General features: G+C 35.6%; 1 protein-coding gene across 4 annotated transcripts in view; it reads right to left on the bottom strand.

Moving 5' to 3' along the window:
• The window catches only part of MON2 (MON2 homolog, regulator of endosome-to-Golgi trafficking), a 123,422-nt gene that overhangs the window by 53,765 nt on the left and 45,986 nt on the right, over positions 1–23,671 (bottom strand). For all 4 annotated transcript variants that reach the window (XM_007075010.3, XM_007075011.3, XM_042992664.1 and 1 more), the window contains exons 9-15: positions 17,440–17,564; positions 16,885–17,021; positions 14,681–14,834; positions 8,313–8,542; positions 6,126–6,207; positions 5,371–5,555; positions 4,099–4,211 (exon numbers count right to left, since the gene is read on the bottom strand). In XM_007075010.3, the coding sequence (XP_007075072.1) occupies positions 4,099–4,211; positions 5,371–5,555; positions 6,126–6,207; positions 8,313–8,542; positions 14,681–14,834; positions 16,885–17,021; positions 17,440–17,564 (1,026 nt within the window). The remainder of the gene's footprint in view (positions 1–4,098; positions 4,212–5,370; positions 5,556–6,125; positions 6,208–8,312; positions 8,543–14,680; positions 14,835–16,884; positions 17,022–17,439; positions 17,565–23,671) is intronic.

The raw sequence follows: 23,671 nt of genomic DNA, 5'->3' as shown, positions 1-23,671 counted from the left end.
AAAAACTGTAACAAAAGATGAAGAAGGGCATTATATCATAATTAAGGAGTCTATTCACCAAGAAGATCGAACAATTGTAAATATTGATGCCAACTTGAAAGCACCCAAACACATGAATCAATTCATTACAAACATACAGAAAGTCATTAATAATAATACAGTAATAGTAGGGGGATTTAACACCCCACTCTAGCAATGGACACATCATCTAAGCAGAAAATCAACAAGGAAACAATGACATGCTGGACCAGATAGACTTAACAGATATATTCAGAACATTTCATCCTAAAGCAGCAGAGTACACATTCTTCTGAAGTGCACATGGAACATTCTCCAGAGTAGATCACATAATGGGACACAAATCAGCCCTCGACAAATACAAAAAGACCTATCTCATCCCATGCAGATTTTCAGATCACAAAGCTATGAAACTTGAAGTCAACCACAAGAAAATATTTGGGAAGATCACAAATACTTGGAGATTAAAGAACATCCTACTAAAGAAAGAATGGGTTAACCAAGAAATTAAAGAGGAAATTTAAAAAAGTACATGGAAGCCAATGAAAATGAAAACACGACAGTCCAAAGCCTTTGGGAAGTAGCAAAGGCTGTCATAAGAGGGTAGTATATAGCAATCCAGCCCTTCTTAAATAAGGAAGAAATGTCTCAAATATACAAATTAACCTTACATCTAAAGGAGCTGGAAAAAGAACAGAAAATAAAGCCCAAAACCAGGAGAAGGGAAATAATGAAAATCAGAACAGAAATCAATACTGAAATTAAAACAAACAAACAAACAAAAAAAAAAAAAAAAAAAGGGAACAGATCAACAAAACCAGAAGCTGGTTCTTTGAAAGAATTAATAAAAATAATCAGACTTACCAAAAAGAAAAAGGAAAGTACCCAAATAAATAAAATCACTAATGAAAACAGAGAGATCACAATCAATACTGCAGAAATACAAACAATGATTAGAGAATATTTTGAGCAACTGAATGCCAACAAATTGGGCAATCTGGAGGAAATGTATAAAGTCCTAGAAACATATAAACTACCGAAACTGGAATAGGAAGAAATACTAAATTTGAACTGGCCCATAACCAATAAAGAAATTCAATCAGTCATCAAAAATCTGCCAACAAACAAGAGTCCAGGGCTGGATGGATGTCCACGGGAATTCTACCAAACATTCAAAGAAGAGTTAATACCTATTCGTTTCAAGCTGTTCCCGAAAATACGATGGACAGAAAGTTTCCAAACTCATTCTATGAGGCCAACATTACCTGATTCCAAAACCAGACAAAGACCCTACTAAAAAGGAGAATTATAGAACAATTTCCCTGATGAACATGGATGCGAAAACTCTCAACAAGATACTAGCAACCTGAATCCAACAATACATTAAAAGAATTATTCACCATAATCAAGTGGGATTTATTCCTGGGATGCAGCGGTGGTTCAATATCCACAAATCATTCAACGTGACACATCACATTAATAAAAGAAAGGATAAGAACCACATGATCCTGTCAATAGATGCAGGAAAAACATTTGACAAAATACTGCATTCTTTCGTGATAAAAACCCTCAAGAAAGTAGAGATAGAAGGAACACACCTCAACATCATAAAGGCCATATGCAAAAGACCCACAGCTAATATCATCCTCAATGTGGAAAATCTGAGAGCCTCCCCCCAAAGGTCAGACACATAATAGGGATGTCCATTCTCACCACTATTGTTCAACATAGTACTAAAAATCCTAGCCTCAGCAATCAGACAACAAAAAGAAACAAAGGCATACAAATCGGCAAGGAAGAAGTCAAACTATCACTCCACAGACAACATGATACTCTATGTGGAAAACCTGAAAGACTCCACCAAAAAAATGCTAGAACTGATACATGAATTCAGTAAAGTCACAGGATATAAAATCTACATACAGAAATTGGCTGCATTTCTATACACCAATAATGAAACAGCAGAATATCAAGGTATAGATCTCATTTACAACTGCACCAAAAATCATAAAATACCTAAGAATAACCCTAACCAAAGAGGTAAAAGATCTGTATGCTGAAAACTATAGAAAGCTTATGAAAGAAACTGAGAAGAGACAAAGAAATGGAAAACATCATGCTCATGGGTCAGAAGAACAAATACTGTTAAAATGTTAATAATACCCATAGCAATCTACACATTTAATGCAATCCCTACCAAAATAACACCAGCATTCTTCACAGAGCTAGAACAAACAATCCTAAAATTTGTATGGAAGCAAAAGACCCCAAATAGCCAAAGCAATCTTGAAAAAGAAAACCAAAGCTGGAGGCATCACAATCCCGAACTTCAAGATGTATTAAAAAGCTGTAGTCATCAAGAGAGTATGGTACACAAAAACAGACACATACACATATACCATTGGAACAGAATAGAGAATCCAGAAATGGACCCACAGATGTATGGCCATGTAATCTTTGACAAAGCAAGAAAGAAAATGCAATGGAAAAAAAAGTCTCCTCAGCAAATGGTATAGGGAAAACTGATCAGTGACAACCAGAAGAATGAATCTGGACTGCTTTCTTACACCATACACAAAAATAAACTCAAATGGATGAAAGACCTGAATTTAAGACAGGAAACCATAAAAATCCTAGAGGAGAAAACAGGCAACAACCTCTTTGACCTCGGCCACAGCAATTCCTTACTAGACATGTCACTGGAAGCAAGGGAAACAAAATCAAAAAAGAACTGTTGGGACCTCATCAAGATAAAAAGTCTGCACAGCGAAGGAAACAGTCAACAAATCTAAAAGGCAACCAATGGAATGGGAGAAGATATTTCCAAATGACATATCAGATAAAGGGTTAGTATCCAAAATCTATAAAGAACTTATCAAACTAAAAATCCAAAACACCAATAATCCGGTGAAGAAATGGGCAGAAGACATGAACAGACACTTTTCCAAGGAAGACATCCAGATGGCTTACAGACACATGAAACAATGTTCAACATCACTCATCATCAAAGAAATACAAATCAAAACCATAACGAATACCACCTCACACCTGTCAGAATGGCTAAAATGAACAACAGGTGTTGGCAAGGTTGAGGAGAAAAGGGAACACTTTTGCACTTCTGGTGGGAATGCAAACTGGTGCAGCCACTCTGGAAAACAGTACGGAGATTTCTCAAAAAAATTAAAAATAGAGCTACCATACAATCCAACAATTGCATACTAGCTATTTATCCAAAGGATACAAAAATGCTGATTTGAAGGGGCACATGCACCCCAATGTTTACCACAACACTATCAACAATAGTCAAAGTATGGAAAGGGCTCAAATGTCCATTAACTGATGAATGGATAAAGAAGACGTGGTATATATAGGGGCACATGAGTGGCTCAGTCGGTTAAGCATCCGATTTCAGCTCAGGTAATGATCTCTCAGTTTGTGAGTTCGAGCCTCTCTCAACAGCTCAGAGCCTGGAGCCTGCTTCGGATTCTGTGTCTCCCTCTCTCTCTGCCCCTCCCCTGCTTGCACTCGGTCTCTCTCTCTCTCTCAAAAATAAATAAACATTAAAAAAAAATTTTTTTTAAAGATGTGGTATATACATACAATGAATATTACCCAGCAATCAAAAAAGAATGAAATCTTGCCATTTGCAACAACATGGATAGAACGAGAGTATACTGTACTAAGTGAAATAAGTCAGACAGAGAAAGACAAATACCATATGATTTCACTCATGTAGAATTTAAGAAACAAAAAAGAAAAATATAGGGGTAGGGAATGAAAAATAAGATAAAAATAGAGATGAAGGCAAACCATAAGAGACTCTTAAGTATAGAACAAACTGAGGGTTGCTGGAGAGGTGTTGGATGGGGGGAATGGACTAAAGGGGTGATGGGCATTAAGGAGGGCTCTTGTTGGGATGAGCACTAGGTGTTATATGTAAGTGATAAATCACTAAATTCTATTCTTGAAACCATTATTACACTACATGTTAACTCACTTGGATTTAAAAAATAAAAAAAGAAAGGTATAATAATTTTGCTGGGTAGTTAATTGGTAACTAAGGTAAGAAAAGTCCTTCACCATTACTGTTCCTTGAGGCTGGACTGCCAGAGGTTGACCAACTGCCACAACTTGCTGGTGAGATTCACTTGATGGACTTATCATCATAACACTTTGGCCCTGAATGGAATATGCTAGAACACAAAGGAAAGCTTAAATAATTAAGATATACTTTTCACATTATTCAAAGTAATGTTGTATTTTAAAACATTAATCTGATTCAACTAAGTTCAACTATGACACTTACGCAGTTACCTATTATCTATATGCAAACATTTTTGAAATTCAGGAGGTATAAAAACCAATATAATTTAAGCAAATTTTAAGTAATTTTCTAGATAACTTTTTAAAATTATAAAACTTAGGTATACTTTTTCACAAGCAAAATAGAATTAAGACACATTGAGTATTTTAACATATATTCCCAGTAAACTTTTATAAAGTTAGATGTCAAATCTCACATCTTCAGTCTGAAAACTAAATACCATCTTGAAATATATTTTTATTACATGTAACAAACTTGAGTGTTTTCAAAGTATTGAACAAGAAAAAAAATATCTGAACGTTAAAAGCAGCATTATTGTTCTACTAGTTCGTTGAAAAAAATAAAAACAAAAACAAACAAAAAAACACCACTACTTTTTTTTATTTTTTTTAAGTTCATTTATTTATTTTAAGTAATCTCTAGACCCAATGTGGGGCTCAAACTCATGACCTCAAGATCAAGAGTTGCACGTTTCACTGACTGAGCCAGCCAGGCACCCCAAACCACCATTTCAACAGTATGATATAGTTTACAACAGACTTCCAGATTTATTTTCTTTAAAAAATTTTTTTTAATGTTTATTTATTTTTGAGAGAGACAGACAGTCAAAGCATGAGTGGGGAAGGGGCAGAGAGAGATGGAGATACTGAATCCAAAACCGGCCCCAGGCTCTGAGCTGTCAGCTCAGATCCCGATGCTGAGCTCGAACTCACAAGCCATGAGATCACAACATGAGCCGAAATTTGATGTTTAAGCATCTGAGCCACCCAGGCACCCTGGAGATTTATTTTCTTTTGTCCTCACTATTATTGTTGAAAATTGGTATTATACTCCCTGCACCCCCATTGTTTTAAAGAGATGGAAAAAATTTAAGCTCTGGGTCGCAGACCCAGAGAAGTCTGCAGACTTCTCGCAGAGGTCATAGAGAGTAAAACAGGTAGGCTTGAACTAGGAATTTCTATAATATTTTCTCTACATAATGTCACATCACTAGATGAAAAAAAACTCCGAGTAAGCTGAAGTCTTACATTTGTTGGAAAGCGTGGCTGCGGTGGTGGTATTCAGCACAGTAAGAGCATAATGGGGGGGCAGGGAACCTTTGCATATTGCAGTTATAAAGGCGTCTCTTGAAGTTACAAGGCCCAGTCTTCCACAAAGAGCAGCCATAGTCAGTTCAGCTTTTAAAATATTCTCAGTGGCAGCTTCATCTGTGCTGAAAAGATAAAGTATTGTATTTAATATGATTATGTTTAATTATACTGCAAACATGATGTGCAATTAGGTATTCAGTGGAGTTTTAAGAAAATCTATAGACAAATAACAGCAAAATATACTTAAGGAATTTTAACTAATCAACATAATATCTGAAAATCCGAATTGGGTGAAAGCAATATATAATACATATTTCATTTTTGAAGAAAATGGTTAAGCACTCAAAGATTTAACTTAAAATATCAAGCATTTTAAAATCAGTAAAATCTGCCATTGTGGAAAACAAATCAAAGTTACTGATAATCATCATCACTGTAAAAGTAGTAGTAAGGCTTGAAGTGAAAAAAAAAATTCTGTAATTTTAGGACTGGATTTTCCGTTAAAACATTATGACAACTACTCTGGTGGGGAGCAGGGCAAGAATAGGAGGAAGGGGGGAGGTGGCAGAAAAAGAATAATGTCCAAAAACTAATATTAAGAAATAAATCTTAAGACAAATTGAAGTAACAATTTTAATGTTTGTTTCTTATTAACTGTCACATGCAATATAAAAATTATAAAGACTTAATACCTGGCATCAAGAAGGAGAGAGAGAGCAGCAAGTAAACCACACCAGCAGGCATTCACCATTTCTTCCCAAACAGCTCTACTGACTTAAATGACAAAAACACACAATACTTCATGATAACATAGTATTTGACAAAATGCTATTCTAAAACCTCCCTAGTCATATGATGATACATTATATATTCCATCAACAACTCAATTATAATACTAAAATCTATAATATTTAAAATATATTTGAATCAATGAAAACTTAAAAACCACACCAGAGTTTCAGAATTCAAAAAGTTAACTGACTGGTGTGTGTGTGTGTGTGTAATGTCAGGTCCTTTTCCCTTCCCCTTCATTGGGCCAATCTTTCAGCCTCTGTGATCAGCTAAGAGTGATCAGCTGGTTCAGCCAGGAGATTGGTGACACACACACACACACACACACACACACACACACACACACACACATTGGGAATCAAGTAAATAAAGCGAATCCACTGAATAAACTGGGACCAAGTTTTCACTGTTGGAGAAGGTAATTACAAACATGGAAAGTTGAAAATAAACCTTGTGGTATTAAACCAGAACTGGAGAAACCTCATTTACACAGACATTTTTAGACAGGCATTTTTAAAATGTAGAGAGATGTATGCTTGTTTGTGCATGTGTATGAGTGCATTTCTTTTTCAAGTAGTAAAAAGCACACTAGTGCCCATGTGTTAGTTTCCAAATACTATTCTAAACTAAAAGAAGCTAGGGCTCCTTAGATAAATAACTGAATCCTGGGCTTGGCAAGAAAAATCAAAGATGAGTTTAGAACATTTTGTTGTGTCAGATAGTAAGGTAGAGGTCAGAAAATGACAAAAGGACATAGTGACCAGTTTGAAAGGGGTCCCACTGGCAATGTCAGGAACAATCTGAGTGTTAAACCAAATAATGATAATCATAGATTGCAACCCTTCAATAAAATAAAATTCCATTCTGCCATTCTGGGGGAAAAAAAAATCAAAGCAACTGATAACCATCATCACTGTAAAAGTAGTAGTAAGGCTTGAAGTGAAAAAAACATTCTGTAATTTTAGGACTGTATTTGCCATTAAAACATCAGGGCAAGAATAGCAGGAAGGGGGGAGGTGGCAGAAAAAGAATAATGTCCAATATATAAAAAATAATATAAATGAATAAATCTTAAAAAAATAAATGGGAGAGAAGGAAAAGCTCTCTTTTATATTTTAGATTAGTCTCAAAATATTTCTCCACAAAAAGTTCATAATTATTCTTACATTGAAGAAACCAGCCAGACATATTAACCAAATGGTAACATTACCAATAATGAGACATGCTGACACTGTATGCTCCTGACATGTTGATACCCTAAGTATAATGCAGCAACATTTCTATGGTAAAAATGAATAAATTGAATCTAATTATGAGGAAGCAAAAGACAAACCCAAACTGACTGAGCTACCCTTCAAAAGGGTCAAGGTCATATAAAACAAGAAAAAACTAAGGACATGTTCTAGATTAAAGGACAGTATAGCAACATGAAACTAAATTCAACAGGTAATCCCAGAACATAAAAGACCTCATTGGGAGGCACCTGGGGGGCTCAACTGATTAAGCCTCTGACTCTTGGTTTTGGCTCGGGTCATAATCTCATGGTTCATGAGTTCAAGTCCCGCATGAGGCTCTACGCTGACAGTGCAGAGCCTGCTTGGGATTATCTCTTTCTCTCCCTCTATCTGCCCCACTCTGGCTCACACTGTCTGTCTCTCTCTCTAAAAAAAGAAAACAAAAACAAAAACACAAACGAAAAGGAAAAGGAAAAGAAAAAGGAAAAGAAATAGAAAAAAAGACATCATTGGGGCAACTGGCAAAATTTGAATGAGGTCTCAAATTAGATAATACTGGGCTAATGCTAAATTTATGATGGGACTGTACTATAGTTATATAGGAAACTGTCCTTATTTTTTAGAAAACACTGAAGTATTAAGGGGAAATTGGGCATCATGTCTGCAACTTATTCTCTAATAGTTAAAAAGGTAAAAAGTATAGTGACAAATATAAATACAATTACACAAATATGGTACTGTTAACAACTGGGAAATCAGGGTGAAGGACATATGGGAACTCTAGTATCTGTGCAACTTTTCTGTAAATTTCAAATTATTTCAAAATAAAAGTTAAAAATACATCACATATACCTATTTCCTTATCCATTTGGTCTGACGTTGACGGTGATTCTTGCCGTTCTGATGACTGTGTTGGTGAAGAAGCTGCTTCGGTAGTCTGACATTCTGTTTCCACCTCTCCTAACTCTCCTTCAATCATACTAGTGATTCCACGTACAAGGTCTAGCAAACAGTGGAATGCCACAGACATAGCATAACCTTCTGGTATAGTTGGGGGCTCGACTTTGTCCAACATCTCTAGGCTGAAATTATGAGAAAATCAGAACACTAATTAAAAGCCACAATAATGAAAATACATGAAAGGACTTCCATAATTTGCAGTCTACAGAAATTAAGAGCAACAAACTGCAAAAGTGAATGGACATTACTGAGTTTGTGTTGTTCGGAGGAGGGCTCCCTTCTCAGTATTCTAAGAAACTGATTAGAAAAATTAAGGTCTGACCACTTCCATAACTAATTAGTTTAATAACTTACTTTTTTGCCTCTCCCCACAAGATGTGCCAATATTTTCATTAAATGTTGGCACTAGAAAAATGAAGACATGCAAAATAGTGTAAGACTAAATGGATTATAAAACCACTCAAATCTGACTAAGGTGCTTTCAAAGTAAGGTGCTATCAAATCAATCCTTTAAACGGGAAGATACTTTCACACTGAGAAAGTATTACTGTGAGATATCCAGCTTAGCTATCATCTCAGATACAATATGTCAACAGAGTAAGAATAATACTCAGAGCTTCAGTATGTCAAAGTCATATTTTAGAGCAGTTTCTACCCCATAGTTAAAACAAAGCTTTCAAAAGGGAAGATAAATCTTTTGTCTTAAATCATGGCAAATAAAGAGTTATGGTTTTAAGTTCCTTAAAACAGAAATCTGTCAAGATAAATCAATGGAAAAAGAACTGGTGGTACTGGAAAAACTGGATATTCATATGTAAATGAATGATGGTGGATCTACCTTGCACCATATACAAAAATTAACTCAAAATGTATGAACGACCTAAATGTAAGGGCTAAAACTAAAAACTCTTAATTGAAAACCTGGGCAAAAATCTCCACAACCTCACATTAAGTACTGATTTGTTAGATATGATGCCAAAAGCACAAGCAACAGAAGAAAAAATAAATTGAATTCATCAAAATTAAAAAATATTGTCCTTCAAAGGATACTGTTAAGAAAATGAAAGGCAATCCACAGAATAGCAAATCATATATCTAATAGGGGACTAAAGAATATATAACACTTATAGCTAAATAATAAAAAATAAATAAAAAGGAGCAAAGGATCTGAAAAGACATTTCTCCCAAGATGATATATAAATGGCCAATAAACACATGAATAAGAAACTCAAAGTCATCAGTTTTTAGAGAAATGCAAGTTGAAATATGGTAAGATAACATTTAATATCCACTAGGATGGCTATGATCAAAAGACTATGACAATAATCAAAAGATAGTAATAAGCATTGCTCAGAATGTAGAGAAATCTGAACCCTCATATACTGTTGGTGGGAATGTAAAATGGTACAGTCTCTTGGGAAAATAGTTTGGCAGTTCTTCAAAAGTTAAACATCCACAACTACATGACCCAGCAATTCTACTCCTAGGTATATATCCAAGAAAAATGAAAACATATGTCTAAGCAAAAAAGTTACACACAAATGCTTACAGCAGCATTATCTCTAAAAGCCAAAAAGTGGAAACAACCCAAATGCCCATCAAATGATGGATAAACAAAATCCAGTACATCCATAAATCAGAATTATTTACCCACAAAAAGAAGTGAAATAGTGATATATCCTACAACATGGATGAACCTTCAAAACATGCTAAGTGAAAGCCTGAACAAAAGAATATTTATTGTACGATTACTTTTATATGAAATATCCAGAATAGGCAAATCAGTAGAGACGCAAGGTAGATTCATGGTTGCTAGGGGGTGGGGAAAGGGAGACTGAGGAATGACTGATAATGGGTAAGGGGTTTCTTTCTGGGGTGATGAAAAAGTTCTGGAATTAAATGGTAGTTACTGTTGTATATAGCTTTTGAATACAATGAAACCATAAATTATACACTAAGACTAAATTTTAGGTTTGTGAATTACATCTATACAATTGAAATCACTAAAGATTACAATAAAAAAAGTTAATAAAAGGGGTGCCTGGGTGGCTCAGTCAGTTAAGCATCTGACTCCTGATTTTGGCTCAGGTCATGATCTCATGGTTTGATGAGTTCGAGCCCCACATCGAGCTCTGCACTGACTTTACAGAGCCTGCTTGGGATTCTCATATTCTCTCCCTCTCTCTGTCCCTCTCTCTCCCTCCCTCCCCTCCCCCCGCCCCTCCCTGGCTTGTGCTCTCTCTGTTTCTCTCAAAATAAATAAATAAACTTGAAAAAATTATTTAAAAAAATTAAAGTTAATAAAAGAGATTTCCTACTTCAAATCCTAAAAGTCCCTGAATCATAATCAAGACTGGAGGTAGGTAATTTATAAATAAATGCAAAACTCAAAGTAAATAGCTATCATTTGTTGTGCAATTACTCTTGGCCCGAGACTTTAAGGTATTTTTTTGGTGCATTTTGTCTTGTTTAAACTCCACACAAAACCCCTAAAAGACACAGATGATGAAACCAAGGACTATGGTGACACCACTACCAATCAGCAGTTCTTAACCCAAGTCTGATTCTAAAGTCTATCAATTTAGGCCCTAGCATTTGCCGGCTCTGAGTATTTTAAAATTTAGGTATTCAATAAAAATATAAATACATTCTTGATCAAGAGATCTAAGCTCAAACAGCAAGGGTAAATTTTCTGGATTCAACTGTATAAAGCCACACATTAAGCCTATCAGCACTAATTGTTTTTTTCAGACAAATCTCTACTTTCAAAGAACAAATGATCTACTGTGAAAATGCATCTAAAACAGATAATATAATCCTAAATATCCAAAACTCCAATCCCCAAATTCTACGGTAAAGACTTTAAGTGCCAGAATAGTTAGGAGAAAAAAGGTGATTTATGTTTATTTATACCACAGCCTATAACATGGCCTACACTTTCTTACCTCAATATTTCAGGGCTACTTTATTAGAATCACTACATAAATTCCAGTTTTAGATAAAATGTAACTCGTTTATTTAAGTATTTTTAAATTTAGGTAAACTTGCAAAACTGTCACAAGCCCAACTTTGAAAGAAACCACAGTGTACTTAATCTGAAAGAATATGTCAACAATACTTAGGTCAAAACTACTTCTGAGGGCACCTGGGTGGCTCAGTCAGTTAAGCGTCCGACTTCAGCTCAGGTCACAATCTCATGGTTCGTGAGTTCGAGCCCCGCATCAGGCTCTGTGCTGATAGCTCAGAGCCTGGAGCCTGCTTCAGATTCTGTGTCCCCCTCTCTCTCTGCCCCTCCCCTGCTCATGCTCTGTCTCTCTCTCTCTCAAAAATAAATAAACATTAAAAAAATTTAAAAAAACAAAACTACTTCTGTCTGTACATCACTTAAGTTTTCAAACGATTACATACTTAAAAAAGTCAATACATGAACAGAATACACAATCAAGATTTCCATTTTTACCTTCAAAGAAAATAGTAAAAATAACTTTATACTGAATCTCAAAACAAATGAATGAATAAAAGATGCCAACAGGGAAGCTTCAATGAAAACATGCTAATTCATGTACAGAAGAGCACCCAATATTTTTTTAGCTATTTTTGATTTCAGAGGTGAGTAATCTCAGTGTTTATAGCACTAAAAAAATCTATTTACATGTTCCTTTAGAGATTTAGTCCTAGCTCTGTCTTCAAGTGAAATAATGTGCTATACTCGAAATGACAGTATTTAGTAGCAGAACTAGTTAAAATCAACTCTCTTAACTGACAAGGACTAAATTATCAACAAACAATTGGCCCTGGGGCTCCTTGGTGGCTCAGCTGGTGGAGCATCTGAGGTCAGGTCATGATCTCATGGTTCATGGGTTTGAGCCCTGCGTCAGCCTCCACTCTGACAGTGCAGAGCCTGCTTGGGATTTTTTCTCTCTCTCTCTCAATAAATAAACTTAAAAAAACTATTTGCTGTTCTTTTAAAACAAAAAGAATAAATTAAACAATTGGTTTCAGGGGCCCCTGGGTGGCTTGGTTGGATAAGCGGCCAACTCTTGGTTTCAGCTCAGATCATGATCTCACGGCTTTGTGGGCTCAAGCCCGGCATCAGGCTCTGCGCTGGCACCATAGAGCCTGCTTGGGATTCTCTCTCTCCCCTTTTTCTCTGCCTCTCCCCTACTTATGCTGCCTCTTGAGATAAGGAAGGAAGGAAGGAAGGAAGGAAGGAAGGAAGGAAGGAAGGAAGGAAGGAAGGAAGGAAGGAAAGAAAGAAAGAAAAAAGAAAAGAAAGAGAAAAATTAGACCATTGGTTTCTGACTTCCATTTTATTAATGAAAAAGCAATTCTTACAACTTTGCCAAGTAATTACTCTTTTGTCATTTGTTTTGATTTTTCTTCCTCAAGCACTCACTCTCTCCCTTTAGTTATGTATCTGTTCAATCTTCTATCCTCAGAGATCATTTCTGTCCCCATCTTCACCTTGGTCACTCTCTATCCCCTTAACTTGTCTTTTCTTCAAAGAATTAACCACTGGCAAGGTGATATTACATGTTTATTTGAGCCTTTATTGACTATCTCACTCACTAATACATAAGTTCCATAAGGGCAGCAATTTAGTTCCATGTTGGGGTTTTTTCAACTTATAAAATGAGGTGGGGAAGTGAATGAATCAGATTACTGTCTCCTTCAGTGCTAGAAATATGATTCTTTTAAATTTGATTCTCTAGTATACTTGCACCACTAGCCTTTATAGCAAGCAAAAGCTTATATGAGACTAGGTAACATTATCTTTTAAATGACTAAAAATAACAATGAATTTTAGTTAAATATTTCAGTCCTCTATGACTCCATGCTTTTACACTTTTAGGCAAAATAAAGCTGCACAGCAAAATATCATGATCATACAATGTAGACTGACACACCATATAAATTTATCATTTAAACTAGTCAGAGAAAAGGAGGTTGGGCAAATGAGTAAAGGGGTGTGGGAGACACAGGCTTCCAGTTCTTCTAGTCACGGAATGAATAAGTGACAAGAATAAAAGGCAAAGCATAAAGAATAGAGTCAATGATATTGTCACAGTGATGCAAGGAGTCAGATGGCAGCTACACTTGTGATGAACACAACATAATGCATAAACTTGTCAAATCACTGTATTATATTGTACACCTGAAACTAATGTAACGTGTACTATACTCACATTTTTTAAAAATGTTTATTTATTCTTGAGAGAGAGAGAGAGAGAGAGAGAGAGAGAGAGAGAGAGAGAGAGAGAGACAGTGTGAGCAGGGGAGGGAGAGAGAGAGAGAGAGAGAGAGAGAGACAAAAGCTGAAGCAAGCTCCAGGCTCTGAGCTGTCAGCACAGAGCCTGACACCGGGTTTGAACTCACAAACCATGAGATCATGAACTGAGTTAAAGTCGGACGCTTAACTGGCTGAGCCACCCAGGTGCCCCTATGCTCAAATTTTAATGAATGAATAAATAAATAAATAACCAAACAAACCAACAAACTAGTCAGAGACTCTGCTTCAAATCTTAAGTTTTGATTTACTGTCATCGGAATAGTATTTTAATTATACATACTAAGCATTCAAAAATGTATGAATTAACTGCTTCACAACAGCTGCAGCATTAAACCTATGTGGTGTTAACTGCTTTATCTCTGGAGCATAGCAGTTCACTTCGACTTAAGAAAAATAAACAATACACTGCCAACTATATATTTGTTAAACTGAAATAACTAATGATAATACAAATAACATATATGGTATCCATTAAACACTTCAAATTAATTAAACTAAAAGTACTGTATGTTAAACCCTAACAATGGAATTAGCTAAACAGTTAAAATAACTTTTATTACCTAGAGAATCCTGAAAGGTAAATATATCACTACTCCCATTTTATAGGTGAAGAAACTGAGATTTTTAAAATTAAAGAATTTGCTGCTGGTAAAGTCAGTATTAGAAGACCTAAGTCCAAAGGGTCTGAAATCAAGTCACATACTTAAATCAAAAAGCCATATAAAACAGGTGACTCGGTCCTCAGGTAGAAAAACCACATTTTGTTTCATAATGCTATTAACAGGTCTACAAATAGACAAAAGAAAACAAACAAAATCCAATCCTTAGTAAAAATCTCAAAATATGGCCAAAAAAATTAGTTCTAAACTGTATTAGTAGGCTTAAATTCAAAATATAATGCAGAGAGAAACATTTTATGATAAAATATCCCCAACAACATCAATCATAAAATAAGGCTACTACTACTTACTAGGTGGCTTTTGCACTGCCTTGTACTGTTATAGTCAGAATAGGTATCCAAGTTCCTCTATATTCAAATGCTGGTAGCAAAGTAACACCTCCACCAATCCCCAACATTCCTGAGTTAGCTGGTGTTGAGACAGGGCCCCCTGAGTTATTATTTCCTATTAGATAAGGAGAAGAAAACAAAGATACCAATTTACTACTTAATTACAAATCAATGATATTAAAATATCTGTTCAATTAAAAAAAAAAAATTTGTTCTAGGGGCACCTGGGTGGCTCAATTAGTTGAGCATCCAACTCTTGATTTTGGTTCAGTCATGATCCCAGGGTCATGGGATCGAACCTGGAATCAGGCTCCATGCTGAGTCTGGAGCCTACTTAAGATTCAATCTCTCTCTCTCTCTCTCTCTCTCTCTGCCACTCTCCCCAACTCCTGTTCTAAAAAAAATTTTTTTTAATTTGTTCTACAGGAATGGATACTGCACAAATAAATGAAGTTTATCAATCCTATTATGGCTATTAGAGAGTCTCTCTGTCTTCCAAGAACACCATTTCCTTTTTTATTTTTTAGAGAGAGAGAGCACGAGCAGGGAAGAAGGGCAGAGGGAGAAAGAGAGAGAATCTTAAGCCGGCTCCACACCCAGCATGGAGCTCAACACAGGCTCTCATGACCTGAGCTGAAATCAAGAGTCAGACACTTAACTGCCTGAGCACCCAGATACCCCACCATTTCCCTTTTTATAAAAAAAAAAGTACTAATTAGTAAAACTATTGACAAACTTTACAATATACTTTCTGTTAGACCACTTTTCACCATAGGTGAAAATAATGAATTAAAAGAACCATTAATCAGATAGTAAAAAGTAGAAGATAAAGAAGGCAAAGAGAAACTAGAAGTTGTATACTGATTTCCAAACAAGCTTAAATCAAGTTCACCCATTTCGTTAAAAGAAAGACTAACAGACCTCCTAAGATGGTGAACCAGATTGATTATTTATTTATTTATTTATTTATTTATTTATTTATTTTTAATTTTTTTTTTTTTACACGTTTTATTTATTTTTGAGACAGGGAGAGACAGAGCATGAACAGGGGAGGGTCAGAGAGAGGGAGACACAGAATCTGAAACAGGCTCCAGGCTGAGCTGTCAGCACAGAGCCTGACGCGGGGCTCGAACTCATGGACTGCGAGATCATGACCTGAGCCCAAGTCGGCCACTTAACCGACTGAGCCACCCAGGCGCACCCAGACTCTTTTTAAAGAGAGGCACAAAATGAAGACTCTTTTAAAATGAAGATAAACATCTAAAGTCTTATTCTTATGTGATTAGAGAAACTGAAAGTATACCAGAGAAAGAAACATATTCTGGAAAGAACTAAACACAGGGCTCCTGAATGGCTCAGCCAGTTAAGTGTCCAACTCTTGATTTCGGCTCAAGTAATGATCTCATGGTTTGTGGAATCGAACCCCAAGTTGGGCTCTGGGTTGACAGCATGGAGCGTGCCTGGGATTCTCTCTCTCCCTCTCTACCCCTCCCCTGTTGATGCACATGCTCTCTCTCTCTCTCTCTCTCTCTCTCATAATAAATAAATAAACATTAAAAAAAAAGAAAGAAAGAAATACGGTGCGTGCGTGGCTCAGTTGGTTAAGCATCCGACTCTTGGTTTTGGCTCCGGGTGTGATCTCTGGTTCATGACTTTAAGCCCCATGCTGGGTTCTGTGCTGATGATGCACAGCCTGATTCTGACTCTCTCTATCCCCCACCCCCCAAAATAAATGAATAAGCTTAAAAAAAAAAAAAAGAAAAGAAACACAATTGCCTCAATAAGACTGAATATTCCTTTTTTTTAAACTTTTTCTTATGTTTATTTTATTTTTGAGAGAGACAGAACATGAGTGGGAGAGGGTTAGAGAGAGACACAGAATCCCAAGCAGGTTCCAGGCTCTCAACTGTCAGCACACAGCCCAATGCAGGGCTCAAACCCACAAACCATGAGATCATGACCTGAGCCAAAGTTGGGCACTTAACCAGCTGAGCCACCCAGGTGCCCCGAGATTGAATATTCTTTAAGTGAAAGTCTTTACTATCAACACATTTAGGTAATTCAAATTTCTCTATTCACAAAATTTCCATGAAATACCCTCTCAGAATAGTGCATATTGTAAATCGTGGCAGAATATAAAAAACAAAATATGAATTAGCCTTTACCAGCTTGGTTTGTTGTAGCAGGATTTCCAGTAGGAGGGACAAGAAACAATGACTGGATAAAAGATCCCAGGGCATTTACAATATCACGAAAAACCTTGGTAGAATGCTGTTTCATATCATAGGACTGACAAAATGACCTGTAAAATAATTTTTAAATAAAATAAAATGTTTAATAAAATGTTTCTAGGGAAAATATTTGAATATGTTAACATTTTTTAATAGCAAGTAATTTTGATTTGTCAGTCTGAATGCTATACTCAAAACTTCATCACACCTGAGTTATTTTACTAAGTTAGTACAAAGGTTGAGACTGAGGTCAATGTTCCAAAAAAATTTTTCTTGGCTGTATTAACCAGTAATTTGAACTGATGGCAATTACTACCCATGTTTTTTGCCCACTTCTCAGTTGTTTTCCACACTCACACCCCTACCCCTCTATATACATACAATACACAATTTTCTTTGTTTAGAAATCACTAACGTTTGGGAAAACTTAAAAGTCTTCCTACTAGCACAAACATTAACCTATTTAACTAAATACTGCTGAGGTTCTACCTTAATAGCTGAGGCTGCACACAGAGTCTGTGTATAGATTCTACTGCAACAGCTCGTAGCCACTGTGGTTTATCTGCATCCAGAAATTTCACCAGAAGTGACAGAAATATCTCACATTCAGTTACCTAAAAAGTATAAGATTTTTTAATAATATATCTTTAAATCTAAGATAGGAATTTATAAAATACACTCTTGTTCTTAGTTTATGGAAAAATCAATAAAATCTTCTAACTTTAAATAAATTATAATTCTTAATGGGGAGTAGAGAAAAGGAAGGGAAGAGCAGTTATATAAGGGAAAAGCTAACAGTAAAAATAATCAGTCTCTCTCTAAGTACATCTCTGAAAACACACACTAGTCATCTGCTCACATGGTCAATCTTTTATCCTCATTCTTTAGAAAGCACTATGCGCCATCACACTATCCTCACTGCCGCCAGGTAGCACACATACATGTAAACTGCTGGTAGGATGTATATTCTACTCTTTAATAATACCACAAGTTTTTCCATATGTTCTTGTGCTGCTTAAACAAAGAGGCAATAAACGTAAGCATGTTTAGTGTATATTTTCTAGGGAAAAACAAAAAGGAATCCATAGCAGTTAACAAGTATAAGATATAAAGTACTTAGAATGACGCCTGGTACATAGTTTCCCTTTCTTTATAAATATCCGTTATCATTACTGTTAATATAAATCATCTCTTCTGCAAGCTCTTTGTAAATAAAAATGTTTAGAGCACATTCTCAACATTACACACTAAATGTGTGGTAGATGAATAAATGAACAAAAAAAAGTAACCAGTTTTTTCAAAAGTTAATAGATTACTTCTTAATGTTACACATTAACTGAGGGCACAGCAGGATCCTTGTGAGGTAAGGACCTGACATTGTGATTAGTAGGCCAAACTGAAATCTCCCTTTATACCAAGTGTAGCACATTATTGGATGAGTTAGCTGGGGGTACCCTGAAATGAGTAAGCATCATGTGGGGAAAGAAATTTCAGAAATATAGCAGTCGTCAGGATGTTAGCCCAAAGTCTTAGCAGTTGGTATCTTCTAATGTCTTACAGTCCTGTTAACTAGATGCTTAAAACTAGGACATAATCATGAAGATAAAGCAGAAGGGGTAATTAAAAACTTTATTCTTGGATTGCTATGATTGGGGAAGTCCTAAAACAGAGGCTTATCACTGTCCTAAACATGATACTGTTAAAAAGCATTAGATCAGAAATCAGATGGGCTCAGCTTTATCCAACAGAGTGGATGACAAGTTACATAACCTTATAAATAAAGGATAAAAGCATCTCATCTTCCAGAGAAATCAAATGAGAAAATTGTAAAAATAAAAACATCTCGTAAATATGATAAAGTGCCATGCAAATACGGAGCACATTTTTTCCTAAACAAATGATCCCTTTTAGTAAAGAACTGATAAAGAATCATGCTGGTGACTCACTATGCAAGTTGTTATCTACAACAGAGTTTTAACATTAGTGGGTCCTCCAAACGCGCACTACCTCTTTTAGAATAAAAGTGAAATATAAATGCGGTAGTACAATTGAAGGCTCATAAGCCAGGTTTTGAGGCCAGAAAACAAAGGCTCTCAAAAACATTATATCACAGCCAAAAGAAATATTATTATAAAACTTGCCTTGAAGAGTATATCAGTTCCTCTCCTGTAAGAGAAGGACTACAGCGCATTCTGTCAGCTGAAAAATCATGTACGAGGAGTACTATGTACATAACAATACCTAGAGACCTGTATTATTTTAGTACTTATTCCATAAAAATTACTATCTGAATATATCGTAACATACAAAAATTCAAAGGCTTTAATAATTTGTAATCTTAAAAAAAAAAAAGCAAATCAAACAATTTATACTACAGCCACTACAACCTTGTAATTTGGGTAAATGAGAGCCTCTCTCCTGAGGTCTGGAACTTTGGTCTCCTTTCCTTCCTCCTTGCCAAGTGTGAAAGTCTGATCAGAGAACTAGTGTTGAGGTCACTGCATTGTTCTCAAGGACATCAATGGAGGGCACCTGCTGTGAATTTGTTAAGCCTTTTTCCCAAGAAGCTGCACTCACAGGGAAACGTGTATTAAGAATGGCATCTATGGGGAGCGCCTGGGTGGCTCAGTCAGTTGAGCATCTGACTTCAGCTCAGGTCATGATCTTACGGTTCTTGGGTTCGAGCCTCACGTCGGGCTCTGTGCTGATAGCTCAGAGCCTGAAGCCTGCTTCGGATTCTGTGACTCCCTCTCTCTCTGCCCCTCCCCTGCCCATACTCTGCCTCTCCCTCTAAGATAAACATTAAAAAATTTTTAAAAAAGAATATTTAAAAGAATGGTTTCTATGGCCTAAGTCTAATTGGCCTAATGTGACATGAAGATACCTCATAAACTCCATTATACTAGCATGAAGAGTGATGAATGTTTCTGAATTCCTACAGTCCTTTGGTACTGGATAGTAGTCAAGAGACAACTGATGCTTAAGATTAATCGCTCATTCTGGTAGAAATTTTAATCACAGTAGCACATGGATTTCTGATAAGGAACTATGTACATAATAAAGTAACTGTTGACTTAGGACACAACAAAGACAGTCTGATAGTCTATAAATGCAGGAGTCTATTTCTCAAAGGCTGATAAGAGTAAACAACCTTTTGGCTAATGAATTTGTAGTGCTAAGATCCTTTGTTGGAGACATGTATGTGAAGCAGTAGAAAATTAGGTTGGGTAAGTCAAAATAGCCCCATTAACCCCTTTTTAAAAGCAGTGAGTCAAAGGTAGAAAAGAGATATGCTACCAACTTATAAGCTAAGTTTCACAAATCCCTTAAACTATCTTCCTAAAAAAGATATCTGGACACAAAGCATAAATGATTCAGAGGACAGAGAAACATCTAGCTCAGATGATAGAAAAGAGGAAGAATATACTATACCTGCTATATTATATCTCTTCCTGAATGACCGGGGCATTCCAATTTCCTCCAGTCACTCTAGATATATTAACAGAACCAACCTTTGAATGTTAGGTATCTCCACCCCTGAGCTACTTGATACAACAAAATAAGCTGGTGAATACTGAAGGAGAACAGATTCCCTAGTTAAGTGATTCCCCTAAGTGGGGTTAAAATGAGGTCACAATTATTTTTATAGTAACACTAAGATATTACTTGCCATTTTTAGTGTATTGACATTTGCACTGATGATACGAAAGCAATGGTGGGTATAACAGCTGGTGCTTTAGCACGAATCAAGGCAGTAGCACCAAACTGCACTAGTATCATTGTATTTTTCACTCCCACACACAATTTTGTTTTAAAAAGGTCTATTTCACTAAACCACAATGAAAATAAGTAAATAAAAATAAGCATAAATAAAAAATAAAATACAAATTATTAATTTTATTAAATTTGACCTGTAAGTGTCTGTCTTTTTAATTTTCTGCGTGACAAAATGAGAATATATATGAAGCAGTTTTTCTACGTATCAAAGTACAACGGTTGGATGGGGAAAAACATAGTTAAGAACTGATCTAGTCACTTTTTTCCCCCTAAGGAACACCATTTTAACTGAAAAAGCAAACGGTAAATTACGACTTTTTAGACTTGTGTACATTGCAGACACTTAATAAAAAAATGAACAAAGTAAGCTTGTAGCTGTAAGGGAAACAAATAACAGTATTTGTTGCCAACGAAAGATTTAAGCTTTCAAGCAAAAGTATTTTAGAAAATTTATATCTACCACTGTGACCTTGACAACTTCTTAATAACAGATTTATCTGATAAATGGTTGGTGATTAACAAAAGTGACTTCTGGTAATGTATAAAATGTTGACATTTGGATTATCTGCATAATTAAAATACATGATATTACAAAATCATGTATGGATAAAAGATACAATCAGAGCACAAGATGAATCAATGAATTTTAATGTAACCGAGTATGAAAATGTCATTACTATGGTTTCAATACTACACCTTTAAGAAACTGTCACTTGGTCCAGTCTGGTGTAGTAGCAAAGAGGAATATCCACTATTAAGATAGATTTAATATCCATGAAGACAATTCTGCCTTTTCCAACTACATGTCTTTGACAAGACAGATTTTCTTCATATGCTTCAACCAAAACAACACGTCACAATAGAATGAAAAAAGATAAGAAAATCCAGTTATCTTCTATTAAGCTAGACATTAAGGAGATTTGCAAAAAATATCTTTGTTTTCCTCTTGGAAAAATAATGAGTTTTATGTTAACATGAGTGGGTTCAGTATGATCTGACTTAATTTTTAGTACAATAAATGATAGAAAAAATCCACATAAACAAAAGGTCAATATTTTCCTACAAGCATAAAGAGATCCAAAGACTAAAAAGTGTAAGAATTACTACTCCAGTATGTCTCCTAGATGTATAATTTCTATGTTTAAATAAAGAAAACACAAAGAAATGAGAGAGAAGCATTGCACATAAATTACATATCTTACTCCACAAGTACCATACCTTTAATTTTTGCCCTTGGAGAAACTGTAGAATGTCTGAACTTGCTCATAATGAAAAGTGCCAATATTACAAAATCTAACAGTGTGGAATTAATATTTCAAATCATCTGAAGATGAATTTGCCTTTACAAACACAGTAAGGTAAGTTTTACCAGTTGGTCATTACCCCCAGTGAGTGAAGTACACGGAAGTAGGCCTTTCTCTACCACCTTTAGGTAGTAATATTCAATCTTTCCAGTAGCTGGTGACACTGTTACTTATCTTCCCCTTTTATCCCCCACCCAAGTCAAGGAGATTAAGGTCAAAATATGGAGAATGGTATGGTAACAGTATGAAAAATGTGACACTAAACAGCCTTGGAGAGAAAAGAAATAAGAACTAAGAAAACAGAGAAGTAGTAAAAAGCACTGGGATTAAGAGCGAGGATTTGGGGGTCTAAAAGAATGAGTTAACATCCCAGCTCTGTGCTTATAAAGTATAATCTCAGGCATTTTACATAAATATCCTGAGCCTTATTTTTTCAGCTGTAGTAAAGTCTAAGTGAATATATGTAAAGCACTTTGTATAGTGTCTGAAATATATGCACTCAAAAACAGCAATTTCATCCCAAACCAAAATTACTGAGGAATGAGGTATCTGTATCTCTTAAGAAGTCACTGGATGAACTGCTATATACTAAAAGTGGTGGACAGAAACTAAGTTGTTAGGCTGCTGAGATACCATACCAAAATACCACAGACTGGGTGGCTTAAATAACAGAAATCTATTTATCACAGTTCTGGATGCGAGAAGTCTAAGATGAGGGTGAGATTTGCACCAGACTGCTCTTCCTAACTCACAAGCAGCTGCTTTATCACTGTGTTCTCCCATGGCAGAAAGAGTGAGAAAGAGCAAGAAAGCTTTCTAGTGTCTCTTCTTATAAGGTCATTAACTCCATCATCATGGCCCTACAGTATGACCTCATCTAAACTTAATTATCTCCCAAAGATTCCATCTCCAAATACTATCACATTAGGGGTTAGGGCTTCAAAATACTAGTTTTGAGGGGGTACAACTAAGCACCAAGGTGACTTTTTTTTTTATAAGAATATAAAAGTTTTTTATAGCATTATGCATTATTATGAGAGTAGAAGATTTGGTGTTCTATGACTGATGAGTGGATATGAAAAGGAAAAGGAAGAATATCTCTGCTTCCTATACTTTTATCTTAATTTAATGTAGTTAAACCAGCATTTTAGAGAAGTCTTCCTAAGATAACTCTGATAATACTTAGGAAAATAAGTAGGGGAGTGATAGATATTTGGCCTTGTCATAGGTGAACTCTACCAGCTTTTGTTTACCTGGGAAAGTCTTAATTTCTCTTTCATTATTAAAGGAAAGTTTTGCTGGGTATAGTATTTGTGGCTGGCAGGTTTTTTTTTCTTTCAATACTTTGAATACATCATCCCACTCCCTTCTGGCCTGCAAGATTTCTGCTGAGAAATCTACTGAGTCTTATGAGCACTCCCTTGAACATGATGAGTTGCTTTTGTTTTGCTACTTTAAAGATTCTCTGAAACTTTTAACAGCTTAATTATAACATGTCTTGGTATAGTTCTCTTTAGATAAATCCTAGTTGTAATTCTCTGAGCTTCATGAATTTGTATGTCCCTTTCCTTCTTCAAATTTGGGAAGGTTTGGGCCATTACTTCTTCAAACTGGCTCTCTGCCCCTTGCTTTCCTCATCT

Source organism: Panthera tigris, chromosome B4 (genome assembly GCF_018350195.1).
Source record: "Panthera tigris isolate Pti1 chromosome B4, P.tigris_Pti1_mat1.1, whole genome shotgun sequence".
Lineage (NCBI taxonomy): Eukaryota > Metazoa > Chordata > Mammalia > Carnivora > Felidae > Panthera > Panthera tigris.
Note: the sequence above shows the minus strand (reverse complement) of the source record. Positions and strands in the feature narration are given on the sequence as shown.